The 19,378-nt window shown below is 36.9% G+C and overlaps 1 protein-coding gene across 5 annotated transcripts in view; it reads left to right on the plus strand.

Annotated features, from left to right (window-relative positions):
* Positions 1-19,378, plus strand: part of ADAMTSL1 (ADAMTS like 1) — a 463,393-nt gene that overhangs the window by 100,928 nt on the left and 343,087 nt on the right. For all 5 annotated transcript variants that reach the window (XR_008574683.1, XR_008574684.1, XM_054810181.1 and 2 more), the window contains exon 2: positions 13,190-13,309. Coding sequence is in view for 3 of the 5 variants with exons in the window: in XM_054810181.1 (XP_054666156.1) it covers positions 13,190-13,309 (120 nt within the window). In the remaining 2 variants the exon portion in view is untranslated. The remainder of the gene's footprint in view (positions 1-13,189; positions 13,310-19,378) is intronic.

The following is a 19,378-nucleotide window of genomic DNA, read 5'->3' on the forward strand; positions in this document are numbered from 1 at the left end:
AGGAAAGAAATTAACTCTATCCTTGCTGAAACCAGGGTATAAGTCAATCTAGTTTCTGTTTCCTTATTTTGCTAATATAACTGTAAAACTTACAGATTAAAACCTAAAAAATTATCTGCTTGAGCTTCAGAACTTCCTGTTGATGTAGTAGATGTTTGTGGAGAGACAAATCAGTCACTTTAATGTGAAACAAGGTCCAGTCAATAGAAATAATAAGTTCTAATTTAGATAAGTACATAATAAATTCTCTAGAATGTATTTCAACAGGAATATCAGATATCATGAAAAGGTTATCTTCTAGTATGCTAGCACTGACATCCTGAATCAGACTGGTGTTCATCTGATCCTGTGGAACATATCCATCTTGAGAAATTAGTGACTTCAGTTAAAAGTACAGACACAGTGAGCAGACATAGTATAATCTGGCTTTTTCAAATAGAACACACAGAATTCTCTGATTTTCTTGTTCCCTGAACCCTTACAGGTACTACACATCCCAGTGTATGTTATCATTCACTGTGGTAACCTTGTATACTCTTGACAGAACTTACATGTCTGGTTCTGTTCTATTTCAATTGCAATCCTACTATATTTGGTTCATCCTTTGCTAGTAAGTTTCACAGCTCGGTTATCTTTGGTGACCGTGATCACAACACCAACCTATTTCAGCTGTACAGCTTCTGGGCAGCTTGGAGGATTGGACAGTGACATATGAATTCTGAGTCAATAGACCCACAGTATTGATGCAATGTTTGGCAGGATGCTCAGTTACTTGTATATTAGTGGGATATTCCCTTAAACTAGTAAAAAATCCAGAATTAACATATTAAGAAGGTGATTTGTCTAAAAAGTGCAACAGTAAGGACTGCTAGTGAAAGCTGTCAAGAGGTTTAGATCAACTGGAAGATTCTTTCCATCTGGATTTTTGATGCAATGTGGGCTTTTTATCTGGGAACTCCTGTGCATCTTTTGTTTCTGTAGGAGTTAATCCCTGTGAGGAGTGCTGCATTTTACTCTGGATTGTGAAAAACAGAAAAGAATTGAAAGTAGAAATTATCTTTTAGAATCCTGGATTAAGGTATTTTACTCTGAGATACAAAACAAGCCCTGAACAGACAGGATAAATTTTCCTGTTTTACATGGATGCCATATCAGTGCCAGCAGCTTCAGGCTGGGAAAAAGTCAATTTCAAATTCCTTGAAGCCGAGCAGGCCCTCAGAGCAGCCTGATGGCAGGCATTTGGGAACTTACGGAGAGGCTATTTGGTTGTCTGCTCTGTCTGCCTCTGTGTAAACTCTCTTGGCTGCTGGATTCTGCCTCTGTCTATGCCTTAACCTTAAATATGTGCAGTAATCTTCTCGCAGCTCTGAGTAGCTGCTGGATGTTACACTTTCTGTAGTTGGTATTTCTTTCACTTGCACATGCCACAATTGTTTTTTAGTTAAGCTATGCTATGTTTTAAACAGAAAGATATAACAAACTGCACTGAAAAGCATTTTAAGAGGAAATTCAGGTGTAATAACTCTCTCATGTACAATGTACTTACGCTAGTACAGGATATTATTTCGTGCTCCCTAAATCATCAAGTGATGAGATTCATTTTGAGACTGGATGCTTCTTCTGAAAGATGTATTTGCCTTCATCCCAAAGTTATTGATGAGTAATGCAGAGTACAGTGATGGCTTAATGCAGGAATTGTATGTCTGAAACTGTATAGCCTGATAATAGATGTGGCCTCTGGCCTTCAATACTATGAAACTCTGAAAATGCTGTGGAACACCATCTAATGAGACTAAGAGGTGTATCTAACAAAAAACAAGCTTCAAATAACTCTGCGACAAAAGGTATGTGACTCATGTTCTAGGAAATTCTCTCATTACTGACTGTAGGAACACAACAGAGTGTAAAAGGGGTACTCTGCTGTATGTGCAGATAGGGAGACACCCTGTAACACAGGTGGTGAAGGAGACCTTGACTGTGCTCAGGAGAGGCAGTGGGGTTTATCATGAGCTGGGAAGGGTGTGGGGAAGATGTTCTCTGGCTGGATGCACCAGCTCATAGCGCTGGGCGGCTGCTGTGTCACTGCTCACTGCACTCGAACAACAGGGACTCAGTATTATGAAAAGTGAATTAGAGACATACTATCTTGCTAAACAGATAAACAGTACAGCCGGAAAGATGAATAAATAATTAGAAAGTCCTGCTGTGATTTAAAAAAAAAAAAAAGGTATTTTTGTTAAAGCAGGTATAATTCTTCAGCTGGTATAAATCAATATCTTAAATGAAGCTGTGCTAATTTACTCCAGCTGGATATCTGGTCTGGTACTTGCTAGTTTGTGTCAAATACCCAGCCCTGCTATCATCATCTGCAGAAACCGTTCAGCTCCTTATTTAGAGCATAAAGATCTGAGAGAAGTTAGAAATTCTGATTGCAAGAGTCTGACCCAACTGACTTCATTGATAACATATGTGACAGAGGTTTGGTATACTAAATATGGAGAGATAAAAAAGGAAACCTCCAACCCTATAAAGACAAAGCTTCTTCCCCACCCCCCCTCCCCGCCAAGGGAAGAAAAAGAAAAAGGCCCAACTCCTATATCCACACACTGTTCAGAATTAAAGGGACTCTAAAGTTATTAAAACCAGTCTTAACATTGGCAGAAAGCATTACAAATCTCATCAAATATATTTTTAAACTAAAATACAGGATGTAAAATCCAATGTGAAGAAAAAGATTCCTCAGAGTCTACAAATCAAGTCTTCTAATACAAGGACAATCACACTGGCAAGATTTACACAAAATCTCATGCCATGAGATGTGGTGAGTTGACCCTGGCCGGATGCCAGATGTCCACCAGCCGCTCTAGTGCTCCCCTTCTCAGCATGACAGGGAGAGGAGAAAAATAAGAGCAAAAAAACCCCTCGTGGGTAAAGATAAAGGCAGTTTTATAAAGCAAAAGCAAAAGGCCATGTGCGAAAGCAAAGGAAAAAAACCATGAGATTTATTCTCTCCTTCCCATCAGCAGCCAATGTATGGCCACTTCCTGGGAAGCAGCACTTCAGTACGCGTAGCGGTTGCTCTGGAAGACAAACATCATAAATAATGAATGCCCCCACTTCCTCCTCCTTTCTCTCAGCTGTTTATTGCTGAGCAGACGTCATATGGTATGGGACAACCCTTTGGTCAGCTTGGGTCACCTGTCCTGGCCGTGTCCTCTCTCAGGATCTTGCCCGCCCCCAGCCTACTGGTGAGAGGGGAAAATGTTGGAAAGACAGCCTGGATGCTGTGCCAGCACTGCTCAGCAGCAGCCAAAACATGGTGTGTTAACACCTTGCTGGCTACTAATACACAGCACAGTACTCTGAGGGTTGCTATGAGGAAAATTAACTCCACCTCAGACGGACCCAATACAGCTACTCATTCTGATACTTTTCTTACCGGATGTCTTGATATTTCACAAGCATGAGAAAATCCTGACTTCTATTTCAGCATTGTGCAAACCATAACAAAAACTTACGAATCTGATCACAAAATACAAACAAAATCAATCATTGTATTGATGGAAACAATGGTAGTTTAGCTACCCAGCCAAGAAAAACCGTACTCACTTGGACTGAATAGAATTTGCAATCCTTTATTATAAAGAAATGAGGTAACTGAAACCTATCTGATCAAATTGCAGGTCATAAAGATAGTGTTACTACTGTCTATGTTGGCTATTTAAAGTGTCTAGCTTGCTGCAAATACTGTATGATTTGATACTCATCAACAGTCTGCCAGGACATTCCTGAAGTTCTAGTCCCTAATAAAGCAGAGAGATGGTCAGAGGCCCAATAATATGACAAGGCTGTAATGAACAAACTATGGTTTGCATAAAGAACACCATCTTGCAAAGAATTGTGTTGTGATAATTGCCTTATTTTGCATTAATATGATAAAGATGCAATAAAATAAACAGGCTCTTCCACCACAAGTACTTGAACTCTGTGTAGCTAGGGTTTGAGCCAAAGTCCATAATGTCACCTCAATGAATTTTCTACAGAGTTCATTCTTCTGTAACATAATAAAGTTTAGCAGTAAAAAAAGAAGCAGAATGAATAGTTTGATTCCTTTGCTTAAAAGTTCTTTGGTGTTCATTGGTCCTGGGTCATTGTCATGGTTTAACCCCATCCGGTAACTAAGCACCATGCAGCTGCTCACACACCCCTGTCCCCAAGGGGATGAGACTGGAAAACTCGTGGGTGGAGATAAAGACAGTTTAATAGGATAACAAAGGAAGAGAATAATAAGAATAACAGCAATAACAATAATAATACAAATGATGCACAAATGCAATTGCTCACCACATGCAAAAGGAAGAAAAAACTCAATCCAGTGCTCAGTCTGTTTCCGACCAGCGATCCGACCTCCTGGCTAGCCTCCCCAGTTATATCTGGAGCATGATGTTATATTGTGGGGAATGTCCCTTTGGCCAGTCTGGGTCAGCTTGTGCACCTGGCAGGGCGTGAGAAGCTGAAAAGTCCTTGACTTAGTGTAGACACATCAACTACCTAGCAACAACTGAAAACATCAGTGTGTTATCAATATTATTCTCATACCAAATCCAAAACACAGCACTATACATGCTATTAGAGAGAAAATTAACTTTATCTCAGCCAAAAGCAGGACAGTTACGAAAGCCCAAGATTCAAGTACTGAAGAAAATGTGGAGTTTATCATTGTGAAATTTTATTTTCATGAGGAAAATATTGTGCTCAGAGTGCCCAGGAAGACTGATGAAGTGATTCTGGAGAGCTTGGCAGTTTCCTCTTCCAAAACTCAGTCAAAATTGAAGGAAGCCCAGAGGATTCTGTAGTTCAGCTGACATAAAAAACCTCTAAGTGATGGGATTCAATGAAGAACAACAATGACATCTTTAAATTATTTGGTTTTTAGATTAAATTAGATTATCTCATTCAAGTATTTTCCTGAATGCGCATTTGTCATTTGTTACTTCCCTACTACAGGAAAGTTGTATTAGCATTTTTTCTAACACGCACAAAACCACCAAGTGCAATAAATATAGTAGAAGTACAGCTAATTATGATATATGTTGCAAAAAAATAGTAAGTCTTGTTTTCTGCTTTCTTTCATGCTAATAATCATTTGAAATCAGGTACTGCTGATTAGATAACGTTTGGAAATGATTGATCTTGCTAATCCCAGATTATTATTTCTTCATGCAATTTGGTGCAGTTTGTTGGCTATTCTGGCCTTTAGGAGGATATTGCAGGTCAGCAGCTAGGTGCATTAATAAATTAACATACTGGAGCTTGCAGAATCATTTCTGAAGCTGTTACTTGCTCCACTTTTTCACAAGGCACATAATCTGATAATTTTAAAACTGATTCATCTTTTGAAAAATGACAGTAGAGTTAACCATTCCTTACCTGTTGATGGTCAAGCAAGTGAGGCAACGAAAGAAGTGGTAGAAAATGAGCTCTGCAGACTGTATGTCATGGTTTCTTTTAATTGTGTGTCACATAGCAATTTGTGTGTCTGCTTTCAAGTATTTTGAACAACAATATTTGTTTGGCATGTTTTGGAAAGCAAATCTGGCTTGAATTCAGACACAATCTTGCTTAAACCACAGCAGGTTTTTTTTTCATTTTTTAAACAATAATTTGCTTGAGCAACACAAGTCATACCCATCTAAATATCTCTTGTGCATCCAGTAAATGAGAAACTAGATCATGTTCTCAAATATAATTCCAGCTTTTGTTCATGAAGCTTTCTAATGTTTGTGCATTTTGTGTTAACTACGGCTAGAAAGAAGGTTCTAATCAGCAGGATTTAAAAGGAATTGTATAACTTTGATTTGTTTGCTTCTATGTGTCTTCACCTTTTTTCCCCACAGTCTGCTCTTCTTTTTTTTTTTTTTCTCTCTTTCTTTTTTCTCTCGTTCTTTCTCCACTTTCACCCTCCCACCTTCTTTTTTGGCCAAAGTTGCCTGGCAGCAGAACTGCCGTGGTTTTGTGCATTCTGCATTTTTGCCACTCCATTTAATGGGGCTGTATTGGCTTTCTCCCTTGTTGGTACACTGTGGGTCAAGTGTAGGCGTGTGCATGCTTTACAAATTTATCCCCATCATTGCTAATGTCTGTCCAAGATGTTGGTAGCTGGTGTTTTTGTTTGAGGGACACTTCATGCTGTAATTCTTGAGTGCAAATCACTTTTTGTTTCTTTTGTTCATTTATAATGAGAGACTGAAATGGAGCTTAAATAATTCCTTCAATGAATACATTAACGAGACTCTTCTATTGTGGCTGTTTAAGAACTGAAAATAATTAGCACATTTCCTTCACAGAGCTTTAAAAGAAGTCAGGGCATTACCATTAAGATAATCATGAATTCAGTCTCTGTGGAAAGGCAGGGAGGAAAGAAAAAAAGATTAAATATATTTCAAGACAAGCAAAAAGATTTCTGGTGGGAACATTTCACTGTTGAATAAAACATTCCCTTGGGAAATAAATTGCTATTTGGGTTTGTATTTTGAGGCACTTTGTGAGTACCTTCAGAGAAGCCAAATAAGAACCTCCTTCTCTTCAAAAATTCTAAACCTATAAACCCACTACAAACAGTAGCCAGTTTCCTAAGAGACAGGCTATTAATTCAGAAACAATAATATCATCACTGTTTGAAAAGACTGGAATCAGAAAGCAATATTGTTGAAATTCAGGTCTCAGGAAAAAATTGTTTTCCCCATGGGTAAAGATTGTTTCATTTGTTTGTTTGTTTCTGTCATATAACTTATCCTTCCCAGGACATGCAATCCTGTTCTGAGACATCAGAAGAAGATATTGCAGTAGTGAAAAATGCTAGCTTAGGATTGATTTAATTTGTAAATCTAGACAACTCTTTTTTCCATTTAAAAGAAAGTTAACAAGCTGAGAATCAAAGCCATAAAATGTAAGGATTGTAAGGCAAGAAATAGCTACTAACTATCCATGCCAAGGAAAGCTGGGAATCTAACCTCTAAAGGTTACCTTCAAAAAACAATTCTGCATGAACAAAGAGAACTCCCCTTCAAACCAGGCTAAGGGGAAAGATAGGAAGAAATCCTGCTGATAGCAGTTAGCTTAGACCTGGAACAGTCTCTTCTACCTTCAGTAGAAATGTTGAACTTCTTCCAAGGGTAATAAAGGATTGAAGGTGAGAGGAAAACACAGAGATCATCTGTCTACATTCTTATAAGCTTTCTCCTTGCTGTGACTGCATGAGAGTCATGTGTAGAATCACCCGAGTTTTTTCCTGCCTTCTCACGTGGTGTTAAATTTTTTCTATATAGTGACACCACTCCAGCAGATGACTGTCCAGCACGCCAGTAATGGAGACGCTCATGTGAAAGTTATCTACGCCCACATAAGCTCATCTGTCACTGGGCTATGGGGTCACGGGGAACTTAACCTCGTCACCTGTGGCAGATTTATTGCAACAGCCCACAGTTTCCTTTAAATTTTGTTACAGTGGCCTAGAAATGAAACAATAATCATGTCTCACCTCACAAAAATGGAAAAAAACCAAACAAACAAAACTTTTTTGTTTTGTTCCTGTTGTTTTGACAAGAAAACCATTTATTTGATCTGAATCTAAACAGAATTAAATTTTACAGAAGGGAAGGGAGTTTTCATGGGGAGAACCGCCCCAGTTCAATCTGTGAGAATACAATGGTAAAAAAGAAAGAAAATTCTAAGCTAGAGTATGACTACCTCTGCCCAAAAATGAGATTTTTTTTTTGTTTTAGAGTCTACCTTATCTCTCAATTCACATTAGACATGGATTCTTCTAGTCTTTGGTTTAAAGCAAGAGCTGACTTAATGACAGTAAAGGCTTCAAATGATCAACCCTAATACAAATGCCTTGACACAGCCTCTCTTATTACCTGAGCCTGCATATTTCCCTATGGGGACCTAGAAAAACTTTTGGGAAAATTTTGACCGTTTCTGAAGGACCAGTGTATTAATGTGTAATACAGAAACATAGCATTTAGAGAGTGATGTCCTTAATTAAATAATGTAGTATCTCCTTTTCATGTATTCTTCTGAAAAACATAGTGTGATTATACCCAAGAAATTCCCAGAAGGAAACTTACAGAATAGATTTTAAACTGTGCATAGCTTTCTGGCTTTCCATGGAGGAATAAAAAGTGCTCAGAATGATTAACAGTGGCAGAATCAGGCTGTAAAATCTCTGCGTAAATCTGTAAATCTGTAAAATCTCAGTTCTTACATGGACTTTGGTAAAGACAAACAGCTTTCAGAATTCAGATTTTTAGCCAGACTATAATCGCTTCTAAATTTAGGACCTAGTATTTGGCTTGTATCCCTCTCCACCTATCCTAATTCCATTTTGGAGAATAATGAAAATTTTGATCAAAACTGCAGCACAAAACCATGGAAGATTAAAGATGATGTTGATAATTTCCTTATTTCAGAACTCCCTATGAGATTTTGTTAAATGTTTGCTTGCGGTACCAGTGGTTCATTAAGTTCATTTGGCAGCTAGCAGCTGCTTAGACACACCTGTGAGCCTTCTAGGATGCCTTTCCTTCTTACCTGATTGCGTCTTGCAGGGCTGAGGGATGCAGTAAAGCTCTTGTCACCCATATGAAAGAGTGGCATTCTTTCTCTTGGAAGCATGCAGGCAATAAACTGGGATGTTGCTGGGTTTTACTGAGAGTAATTCAGAGTTGAAATACATATGCAAGTTGCTATGCTGCTTAGAGTGGAGTTTAAACCAAAAAGAGTGTTGCGCAATACTTTGGCTTGTTAAAAGCCTGCATTCCTCATCCCTTGCTATAAATGTCATTGCTACCTCTCTGGTATTTAATACCTTAATTTCTGTCATATGCTCCATGTTCTAATCAGTTTCTGTCATAAAATCTGAGAGATGCATGCCTAAGAATACTGCTAATAAGAAAAAGTAAGCCTTATCATTGTCAAGACAACCTAGGCCTCTCAAAAAAAAAAAAAAGTAAGCTTAAAGAACCTGATTTTAAAAAATTATTTTGTTAGAAGAAGCATTTTCAATAAATCAGTACATGTTCTTTTGCCTCAAGTTTTGATGTTAGTAATAATTTTCTGGGTGCTTTGAGATTTGAATATCCAAAATAAGAAAAGCTTTGACCGAGCAACTGTCTCCTTGAAATTGTTCCTGGGATGTGCACAAATAGTTAATTACAAATATTTGAGGCCACATTTGATGTTTCTGCTTTGTGAGTGAGACACTTTGGAATCCCTCAGTCTCTGTGCTGAGAAAGGTACTATCAAAGGTACCATGATTATTTGCATCAGATTCCTGGCCTGTATTGTTACTTCTGTGCCTCTTGAATTCAGCCGAGTACCACTATTAGACCTTGCTAACAAAGAATTATTAGTAGTTGGCTTTATTACTGGTCACAGCAAAATTAATGAAGCTACTCCCACAGTGGGACAGTACTCAAGTACAAGAAAACTTAGACTCTGTTGGCTGGGATGCATCCTTCCACCCTCTGGTTTGTGTCAGGTCTTTTATTTTCTAATTCTGTATTTGCCTGCCTAATTCCTCAAAGATTTCTGCCACAAGGACTCACACCACTGGTTCTAATGGAACTCATTTTTTACACGGATTTAAGAGAGACAGGAACTGAGCTAAACCAAGAAAAACATTATTGCCTAGAAATTTGCTGGAATTTTGTCTCACCTTAATTTCATAAAAGTCTCCTTTGTAATGCCAGTTGGGCATCTGAATACCCAGATATCTTCCTCATGCCGAGAAGCGTTGGTGTTATGCTGTTGAGCTTCATGTATGCATTAGCGAAACCCCATTTCCAATGTTGTTCGCAGGTTCTTGAAAAGCTGCATATTGCTGCAGATGATTGCTGCTGCCACGGGTCAGATTTCTGCCAGGCCATTCTTTCTTCTTATGGTTTCCTCACTGCTTAAGAAGGATTCAGCTGCCTTATTTTTCGAGACTGTTTTCTAAGCTCATCTGATCATAAACTGAAGGAACAGAGATGAGAGATGTGGTGGCTATGTGACAACGATAATAGGTTTACTGAGACAATGAAATTGTGATATATATGTAGCCAAGACTTTAAGAAAACTTGAAAAGTGGAAGACAGCCTTTCCAGATATTAATCCAATTTACTGACACTCCTCTTAAATGGATTGATTCCAGCTTTCTCAGTAAGGATGGCCATACTCTACTAGCACTAAGTTTTATCAGCAGATATATAAATTACAGTGAACCCAGGAGGAAATACTGATCAAAGCAGAAAAGCGTACAATATAAATCAAGAGGAGAACAACCTTTTTTAGATGACTGCATGCTTTTCAATTCTCTTATTTTTTTGAGAGTTTATCATCAGATTTGCTGAATAAAAATAAATAAATAAAAATTCATGCTTTCATTACTGCTTTTCTTGTTTGGTTTTTTTTTTTTCCTCATCTTCCTTCACCCACAGTTCCCAAAGTCTTTTTTTTTTTTTTTTTTTCCTTACTCTCACAGTCTGTCTGTTTTTCCTGAATAGTGCCTCTGGCATCTCTGGCATCTCCTTCCCTGCCATGTAATTATCAGCAGTTAAAGTATTAATACTGATATAGTCAATAGTTAAGTTGTAAAGGTTAGCAATACTTTTTGACATTATTGATACCGCAGATGCATTCTTTATGATGTCTTTATTTCAACTATTGATAACTTAGGAAGAGAACAGTACTTCAGTAGATTTTCTTTCTTGTGGAAAACCGGTTAGAAATTGTAGTAACAGGAAGCTGACTGCTCTTACAAGAAAAAGATTTTGCAGAATCAAAGTATGTTTGTATAGGGGCAAAATAAGTGAAGTAGGAAGGTGACTCATTGGTGAGGAGGCAACTTTTTCACACTGTAATTTGACTTCTGAAATTAGAAGCATAAAATTGTAAGAAAACCTATTTAATCATAACTTTATCATTAAATTTTCTGACTATAAGTACTTAAAATCACAAGTAGAGACTGTTACTTAAAAGTAAAATAAAACTACAGCTTTCCTTTTTCAAAATAACTTTTTTTGTTGAACATTTTTTGCCACCCCTGCGATAAAACATTTTTATGAAACGTGAATTATTTCAGGGACATTTTTATTTGTAAGACAATGATTTGTCCATAATTTTTGTTACAAAAAGAATATGTGACAGTAGCAGGGCTTCTTTTTCTTTTGGACACATGCATGTTTCTTTCTCTGAAACTCTTGAGGATTCTTCATTGCCATGACTCAATAATATAAGAGTAAAATCAGTGGGTGTACCTCAACATTATCCACAAGATGGAAAGCTAAGTTTAAATTTTAAAACCTCACACTTGTAAAACTCTGTTCCTTTTATGAAAAGTGTTTTTGTTTTTGGTGGTTTGTGGATTTTTATTTTTTTTTTAACAGTATTTACGGCACAATTAGGTGTCTTGTATTTTAGTACTAGAGACAAGAGGTTTATGTCAAAGAAGTAGTTTGCTGTGTTAACCAGCATAAGTTTGGATTCAGGGACTCTTACTTCTTCCCATTACCCACTTCATATTGAGGTATTCCCATACCCCACTTTAATTTTATTAGCTCATCTCCTTCTAGTCACCCCATTACAGCCACGCTAGCCTTGGAGCAGCTCTGATCTCACTTCCCAGCTGGCAGGAGGACCGCCTCCTCCCAAACAGCAATACCAGCTCACTTGTAGGGAGTGGCAAGGCAAATCTATATTTCATCCTCCCCCTGGACACCACACATCATATTCATGGTACTCCCAGGCCCTTCTTTTTCTTTGAACTTCTCAGCTAGGATAAATAGAGCCAGGATAACTATGGCATCTGGTTATGCAGAAGGATGAATACAAGAAATAGTCATAATAAAAGCAACAGAGCTTGGACTTTCTTCTTAGTAAAATAAATTTAGTAATACAGCATGTGTAAGTAATAACCACAGTCTATTTATAAGTTCTGTGCTTATCTTAAATACATGAGGAAATACTATATCTACAATTCCTTATAGTATCTTCTCCTTCAGATGGAGAAACAGAGAAAGATAACCAGAAACTCCAAACTCCACAATTACTGTGCGCGTGTATCTCACATACCTTTATAGAAAGATAAATCAGTATCTCATATAAATAAATCATTTATGACTGTTACACCTGCCATACTAGAGTCGCAGTCTCTGTTGTCAAATACTAAAGTACGAAATATTATTACTTAGCCATTTTGATAAAACATAGTATTATCTCAAGCTGAGTCACCTTCAAAATGTGTTGTGAAGTGCTGAAAACTGAAAAATTGACTAAATTTCCAGTTAATAATATACTCCCTATTTCTGGTTGTTAACAACCTTTATGGATATTTCGCTTGTAGTGGAATTCTTTATAGTGAGTCTAATGAAAAGCAATATATTCCATTAATATGTAAAACTCCTCTCTAATATTTCACCAGTTTCCAACATTTAAAATTTACTTTATACCTGAAAAAAATATCACTTTTTGGCTTGGATAACTAAATTAAAAAAGGATGTGGGAGCATGAAGAATGATGTGAATTTGCTTTCATTATTTCCAAAAACTGTAACAGTGCCTTAATAGTATCTAGGACATTTGGTACTATACATGTCTTGGTTCAACACTTACTGAAGAAACAATATCTTTCTCCAATAGCTTACATATCTTCTAAACTTGAAAACAATAGGCATGAAGTTATTTAAAAATATTTTGAATGTATGTGCATATTTAAGTTTGCTCGTTGAAGTACTTATATATAAGTTTTTTCTGACCTTCAGGAGGTTTAAGCTCTAACTTCTTATGATAGAGCAGTCAAAATGATGGACAAAGATGATCTGTTCAAAAAAGTAAAAATACATTCTAAATATTAATTAATTTCACAAAAGAGGTTTTAACTGTTAACTGCCTTATAGTTAAGTAACAACGTAGAAACTTATTTTACATGTAAATGGTAGTTACTCATTAACTTACTGACTTTCTTTAAATGCACGGTTTTGTTTTCATTAATGGCAATGCTGACCAGTAAGAATGAGTTTAGTAATGGAAGGCAAAGGACCATTAAAAGACATTTTAATTTTCCAGTCTGATTTATCTCGATATTATGATTGTGTCTATGACAGAATTAAAATTTAGCTTTTCCTAATACGATGTTTTCCTTCTAGGTTTGTGGAGACCAAAACCAAGGAGCAGTTTTCCTACGTGAATTTACATTGATTCGGAGAGAAAGTCTTCATGATGATTTCCTATCTGATTTGCTGAATAACCACAAAACAGAAGATCCGGTAGGAATCGCCTATTATTCTAAAATATTTGATCAGAAATACTTGCAGAAATACAGATTTTTGTGATAGGTCTTTCATTCTGCTTCATCAATTTATGGAAAGTTACAAAATTAGATTTGCTACATAAAAATGTCACCCTAAAAATGTTGGAAATTCCACCTAAAAAAAGACTTATTAATAGGATGGCTGTCAAATGCATATGAAGTTTCATTATTTTAAGGACAGACTTTTTCAAAAGAAGCACAGAATGGTCTTTTGCTTTCTAATGAAAATTTTTCTCATTCAGAATTTTGGCAGTCTAATTTGCTACCATTGGTTGATTTGCACATGCAGATTTTATTAAATATGAATGAGTAAAGTTAAATTCACAGGTTATGTAAAAAAAAAGTACTGCTTTGAAAAGAATAATTTTATAAAATACACCAAGGAATGTAACAAACAGGAAAAACAGTTTTATGAAAAATATATTTTCACTCTCTTCTATATATGCCTGGCAAGATATTTGTTTCAGGTCTGAAGGATTTCATGTCTGTCTAGCAGCTAATTCTCTGATGTTTTTGAAGGAAAGAATGTGGAAGTACAGAGTCATGCTTAATCAGGCTTTAATATGAAATAAAGGAAGCCAGCTGATTTTAAACTGCAGTAAATTTATAGGTCTGATATTTTCAAGGGCTGATATATTATGATGTCCAACACATTGTGGTTTAACAGAAGTGGTGGTGCATTAGCTTCTGATATTACCATGTATTGGTGACGCATTTTAGGGATTAAAGTTCAAAATAAAGACTCTATAGGATAGGAAAAGAGAAGGAAAGTGATTCTAGAATAATGAAGTGTTGGTGTGGCCATGCTCACTGCCTTTTTAATCAACTTTTTCTCATAGCCTCAGAGGGCAATGCCTGAACTTACCTTTCTTAGTGCACGAGTGAAAGTTAGCCCATTATCATTGGTGGGAGCGTGTAGAATTAGGACTTCAGAAGGATGTGGTGGATGTCTTTCGTTAAGTCTTGTTGCTCAGGTCAAAGAATCCAGTTAACAAAAGGAGTGAAGGCATTAAACAATCCTCTGTGTTTGTGCTAATCCATTGCTCTCAGACAAGTTATCCTTAGTGCTTTACAACTAGTAAAAGAGATTTCAGATCAGGCAAAACCAACACTTTGTTCTACCACTGTGGGTAATTTTATGGCAGTTCAGGATTGTATCAAGCAACTGCTTTACTGCCAGGACAATAAACATTCTACGAACAGAGTGTTGGTCTTCCGCTACCCCCATCCACTTATCGAGGAGGTATGGCTGAAATTATTATTCATTAAAACCATTTATTCTCTGTGGTCCAGAGAAGCAAGAAGCATTTTGTTGCCATTTTGTCAGTACCAGTGAATTGAGTTGTTCATTTTCTGAGTTGTGCTGATCTTATAAGTGCATAGTGATTGTGTTCACACAAGCAGAAAGTACTTTGCAAATTATTCATAGATTTGACTTCAAGGTAGTGTTTTTTTTATTATTTCACAAGGATGCTGTGTAATTCCTGTGATCTTCTTTCTGTGCAGCTATTTATATATGAAAACACAGTTACACTGAAAAAAGATCGCACAGAAAAGATGACTTTGCGCTCTTAATTTAGATATGATTTAAGGAACTTCTATTCCAACCTAATTGCTTTGTGATACCATCTTCAACTACAGAAGCATATACTGTTTTCTCTGCATGACTGAATCAGTAGGGAACAGGTACTATGGAAGAGTTTGAAGTAACTTTTCTGCATTTTGCCTGAAACATTTTAAATATATGTGTGGTCTCATGACTTGTTTACTGTGTGCTACGCAGACTTTATTTCAAAGACAAGCATTAATTTCAACAAGGGCTTTTTTCTGGCACTTATTCTAAATTTCTGGTTTTTAAATATTAGTGAATTTATTTTCCTAAATTTCTGTGGCATAAATAGGATATTGTTCCTATTTTGTGGCTGTAGACTTAAAGGCTCACAGACATCAGACATATATACAGTGAAGAAGATCTAAGATGGGTGTCTAAACTTTGTTTTTTTCCTGTGTAACGGTTGATTCTGGCATTTACAGTGTATTCCGTATGTATTTCAGATGGAGGGGATAATTTTCAGAATTTAAATATCACGAGCATTTTATTTATGCTATTTTTTGAAGCCATACTTTTTTTTTTTTTCCTTTCTACTCTGAATTATTTGATGTGTAACAGTAGAGGATGCTCAGCCCATTGACTAAGGAATTTCCAAGCTTCTCAGCTAAAGATAAGTATTTCTAAACAGTTATAAAGTGGTGCTGCAGAATCCAGCTTTGAGCTCCTTAGGGATGGGAAATCAACAGACTGCAGGAATTACAGGGCCTGCCCCGTGTAACTGCTGACATGACAGATAAAGAAAAATGCTTTGGTGATAGGAGTGTCTCTTCTGTGACTAGTCTTACCTTGTATTTGCTCTTTGTAGAGAACAGATCTCCCTGGTCGCAAGTTAAGACGGTCGTATGTATGTTGCTGCCAACACAATTAGTTGAAAATCATCAGTCTGTCCCGGCAAAAACATGAGATCGACCTCAATATTTTGGGGTGTGAAGCAGAGCTGCCTGAATTTCTTCTTACACTCAGAGACCAGGAATTATTTAGGAGTTCTCTGGAAAATAATGCCCTCAGAGAGACCCAAATCAAGCTGGGGCTTTGTCTGGGGTGGTAAGGAAAGCAGTGGGAAACAGGGCACAGACTTCTCACAGGCCACCTGTAGCAGCTGCATGGCATGGCATCATGTGGTTTGTGCCCCTCACGTTCATGCCATAGCCACTTGGTTTCTTTAGAACAACAGGATGCCCCTAGGCCACTGGTTAAACATCGTTGCTGTAGGAGAGTCTCGTATCTGTAGAGATGAGAGCAGCCTTCTTTTCAGTTTTTTCAGTGAAACGGAAACCTGACTGCAGATAGTAGGATTTTCTTCTTCCATATAACCAGCCTCAGCTGTTTCACCAGTTCAGAAAAATCACTTGGCCACTCTTCTCACAACTGATAATTGTCAATGCTTTCTTGTCCATTTGTCTGATTACCTCTTAATGATATTATTTACATCACTTTAAAAATAGAAGCATGACCACTGAATATTTTGGATCCCTAACTGTTCCTCTATTTTTCTGTTAGAAAGCCAATCAAGACACTACTGCTCAGAAAGAAAAAAAATAAAAAATAATAATTAAAAAAAAATTCGCATTCCGAGGCTTTGAATCCAGGTGCCACAGCTGCCAAAACTGCCCTGTGGCTGTATCTAGAGCTGGAGTTGACACAGGAGAAAAGGAGGCTGGTTTTAGATAGACTGAGTTATTAGTCTTGCCCACAATAGAAAAATGAAAAATTGAAACACAACTAAGCCACTGTTTGTGTAATGATATAGAACACTGTTTTGTCTACCACAGTACTTCAACAGTTACATTTATTCGTATCTGTTCCAGATATCTCTTCCCTATCACTGAAAATTTCCCTAGTTACCATCAGATTAAGTAGCTTTTCTGTTTGCCTCACAGAAGTACTGGAAACTCTTTTTTCATTACACTGTTTCCATTCTACATGAGCTTAATTCAAATAACTAGTAGCTTATTTTGCACTAATACAAGATGGGGATGATCTTTATGTGTGCAAGTCTTGCTTCTGTGCATTTTAATAATGGTCCTTTGAAACTGTAAATTGCAACTGTAATGTAAATAGTTCATGAAAGAAAATAGTTAAAAAGAGTTATTACACTCAAAATATGTATAGTTCTAACTTTTCAAAGCAAGCACTCAACACCACTGTTTTATGAGGTCTTCATTAAAATAAGCAATTCCTCTTTTTTATATAAATGGCAAAAATTTAATAATTTTTACAGAATTTATTAATTAATGTCCAGTGGGCGAAGGGTAAGCATCAAGTAGACGAGAATAATATAAAAGGTCTCTAGCAAGGAAGGCAGGATACTGACCTGAGGTATTCCAAACTTCCTTCTCTAACAGAGGTAATGAATTTCACCTCTAATTGTACTATAGAACGCAAAGCAGGAGTGAAAAGAGCTGTAATCTTTTAACAAATAGTGATGATGAAATGAGTAGCTCATTTAAACTTTTTGAAAGTGCTCTTTGTTGGACATAGATTACATCCTTGACTAAGAATACCTTTTCCTACTGCTAGGCAAATGTTTGCTGATTTTCTATTTTCTAAATATTAACTGATTACATTAGTAAAAAATGTGGTTGCATAGCTTTTGCTCCTTGCTTCATATTTCTGCGTTAGACTGATATATTTTTGGTGTTCTATTAGTTTTCTTTCTTTCTTTTTGTGTGTATATATAGTACATATATGCCATATATAGCTACTTGCAGATACAGGTACAGACACGTACCCCTTTATAATGTGCATATGCCTATCTAGATGCTATGTTTGCAACATGAGTCTCAGAAGTCTGAAGTAATGCAGACATTTTAGCAAATGCTCACTACCAAGTTGTCTGAAACAGACTAGAAGAACAAGTCACAGCTTATTCTTTCAGTTTTGCTTTTCCAGTAGTTAGAAAGAGACTTCTGATGCTTTAGGACCATGGGGTTTTCAGGAACACTTCTCTTGCTTCCCAGTTGTACAGAGCTTTCTTAGCTGCACTGAATGCAGGCGTAGAGACTTTGGGATCAACACTGCCTCTTACAGTTAACAGAGACTCTGTCTGCAGTCCTCCACCCATGGTCAATGCCTCTCCGCGTCACTGCAAATGAAAGGGGGATTATTTTTTTCCATTCCCTGTTCACACGGGCCCAGGCTGCCTCCTGAGGATGAGGGCTGGAGAATCCAGCCTAGAGAGCTTTGACTATCTAAGGGAGAGGTAGCACATCGGAGGGATGAGAGAATGTTAGAAATGCTTAAACTTTTTCCTTTTTGGGTCACACTAAGCTATGCCAGGGCATTATTCCTAGAAAAATTATACTACTGAAAAATCACTGGCAGCATTCAGAATCTAAATTTAGTTTTCTGACCTAAAAGTAAGTCTGTATGCCTGCATATTTCCTAGCTGTCATGTGTACCATCATATCCTGGCCTGCTTTATTGAGTTGCATCTGGTGTAGGACACTGATGAAGGGTTTTGGAAACTCCTGCTCCTGAACCGTGTTAAGTGGGACACTGCCAATTTCAGTATCAGCAAAAAGTAGTGGAGGATGAGTATATAGTTTACATCAATGATCAAGGGGTTTGGGCTCTAACATCTTCACTGTCAGTGCCAGAAAGTCTGTTTCCCTTTGCCTAGGTCTCTTCTTTTTTTTCTTCTTTTTTTTTTCCTTCTTTTTCCTTTTTTCTTTTTTCTTTTTTTTTCTTTTTTCCTTTTTCTTTTTTCTTTTTGTTGTTGTTGTTTTTCTTAAGGATGTTAATGTGATTCTCATCTCATGGTTGCCATAATGCTTAGAGTGATGGTGTTCAAGAGCATAAACTTTTAGAAGTGACTTTGTACAAGCATACCTATAGACAAAATCCATATGATTCCATGTTTAGGTGAAGAAATCAGCAAGTGAGTTTGTAGACCTGTCTAAAGCCCGTACATGGTCAGAATCAAGTGGCTGCCTGCAGAACAGTTTTGTAGCATTTACTCTGCTCCTAATATCTAGATTTAGAATGGTAATTACTTGAAAAGCTATGAATGGATAACCACAGAATCAGAATAAATCCTGAATTGCTTATCCTCAATTGCAGTGCCATTAAGCACAATGTGGTTTCAATAATCAGTTGCCACATGCTGAATTGTTAAATCATGATGAATGTGTTTAATCTGTTGGCATTTTTAATTAACATTCCATAATTGTCTTATTAAATCCTTATTTGAAGATTACATTCAAGTCAGCTTCAGTTCTATTCTGTATGCTTTCCATGACTTCTCTTCCTTACTTGTAGCTTTCAGATTAGTAGCGGAGGCCTGTATCCAAATATGTTGGCTATACTCCATTATGCCTTATAACAAGATGTTTGTCAGTCTGATCATACCAGATTTTTTGCAGACTTCTGGGAAAGCAAGCAGCAAACGATTATTGGTGGAGTCTAAACAGT

This window comes from Grus americana, chromosome Z (assembly GCF_028858705.1).
Source record: "Grus americana isolate bGruAme1 chromosome Z, bGruAme1.mat, whole genome shotgun sequence".
Taxonomy (NCBI): domain Eukaryota; kingdom Metazoa; phylum Chordata; class Aves; order Gruiformes; family Gruidae; genus Grus; species Grus americana.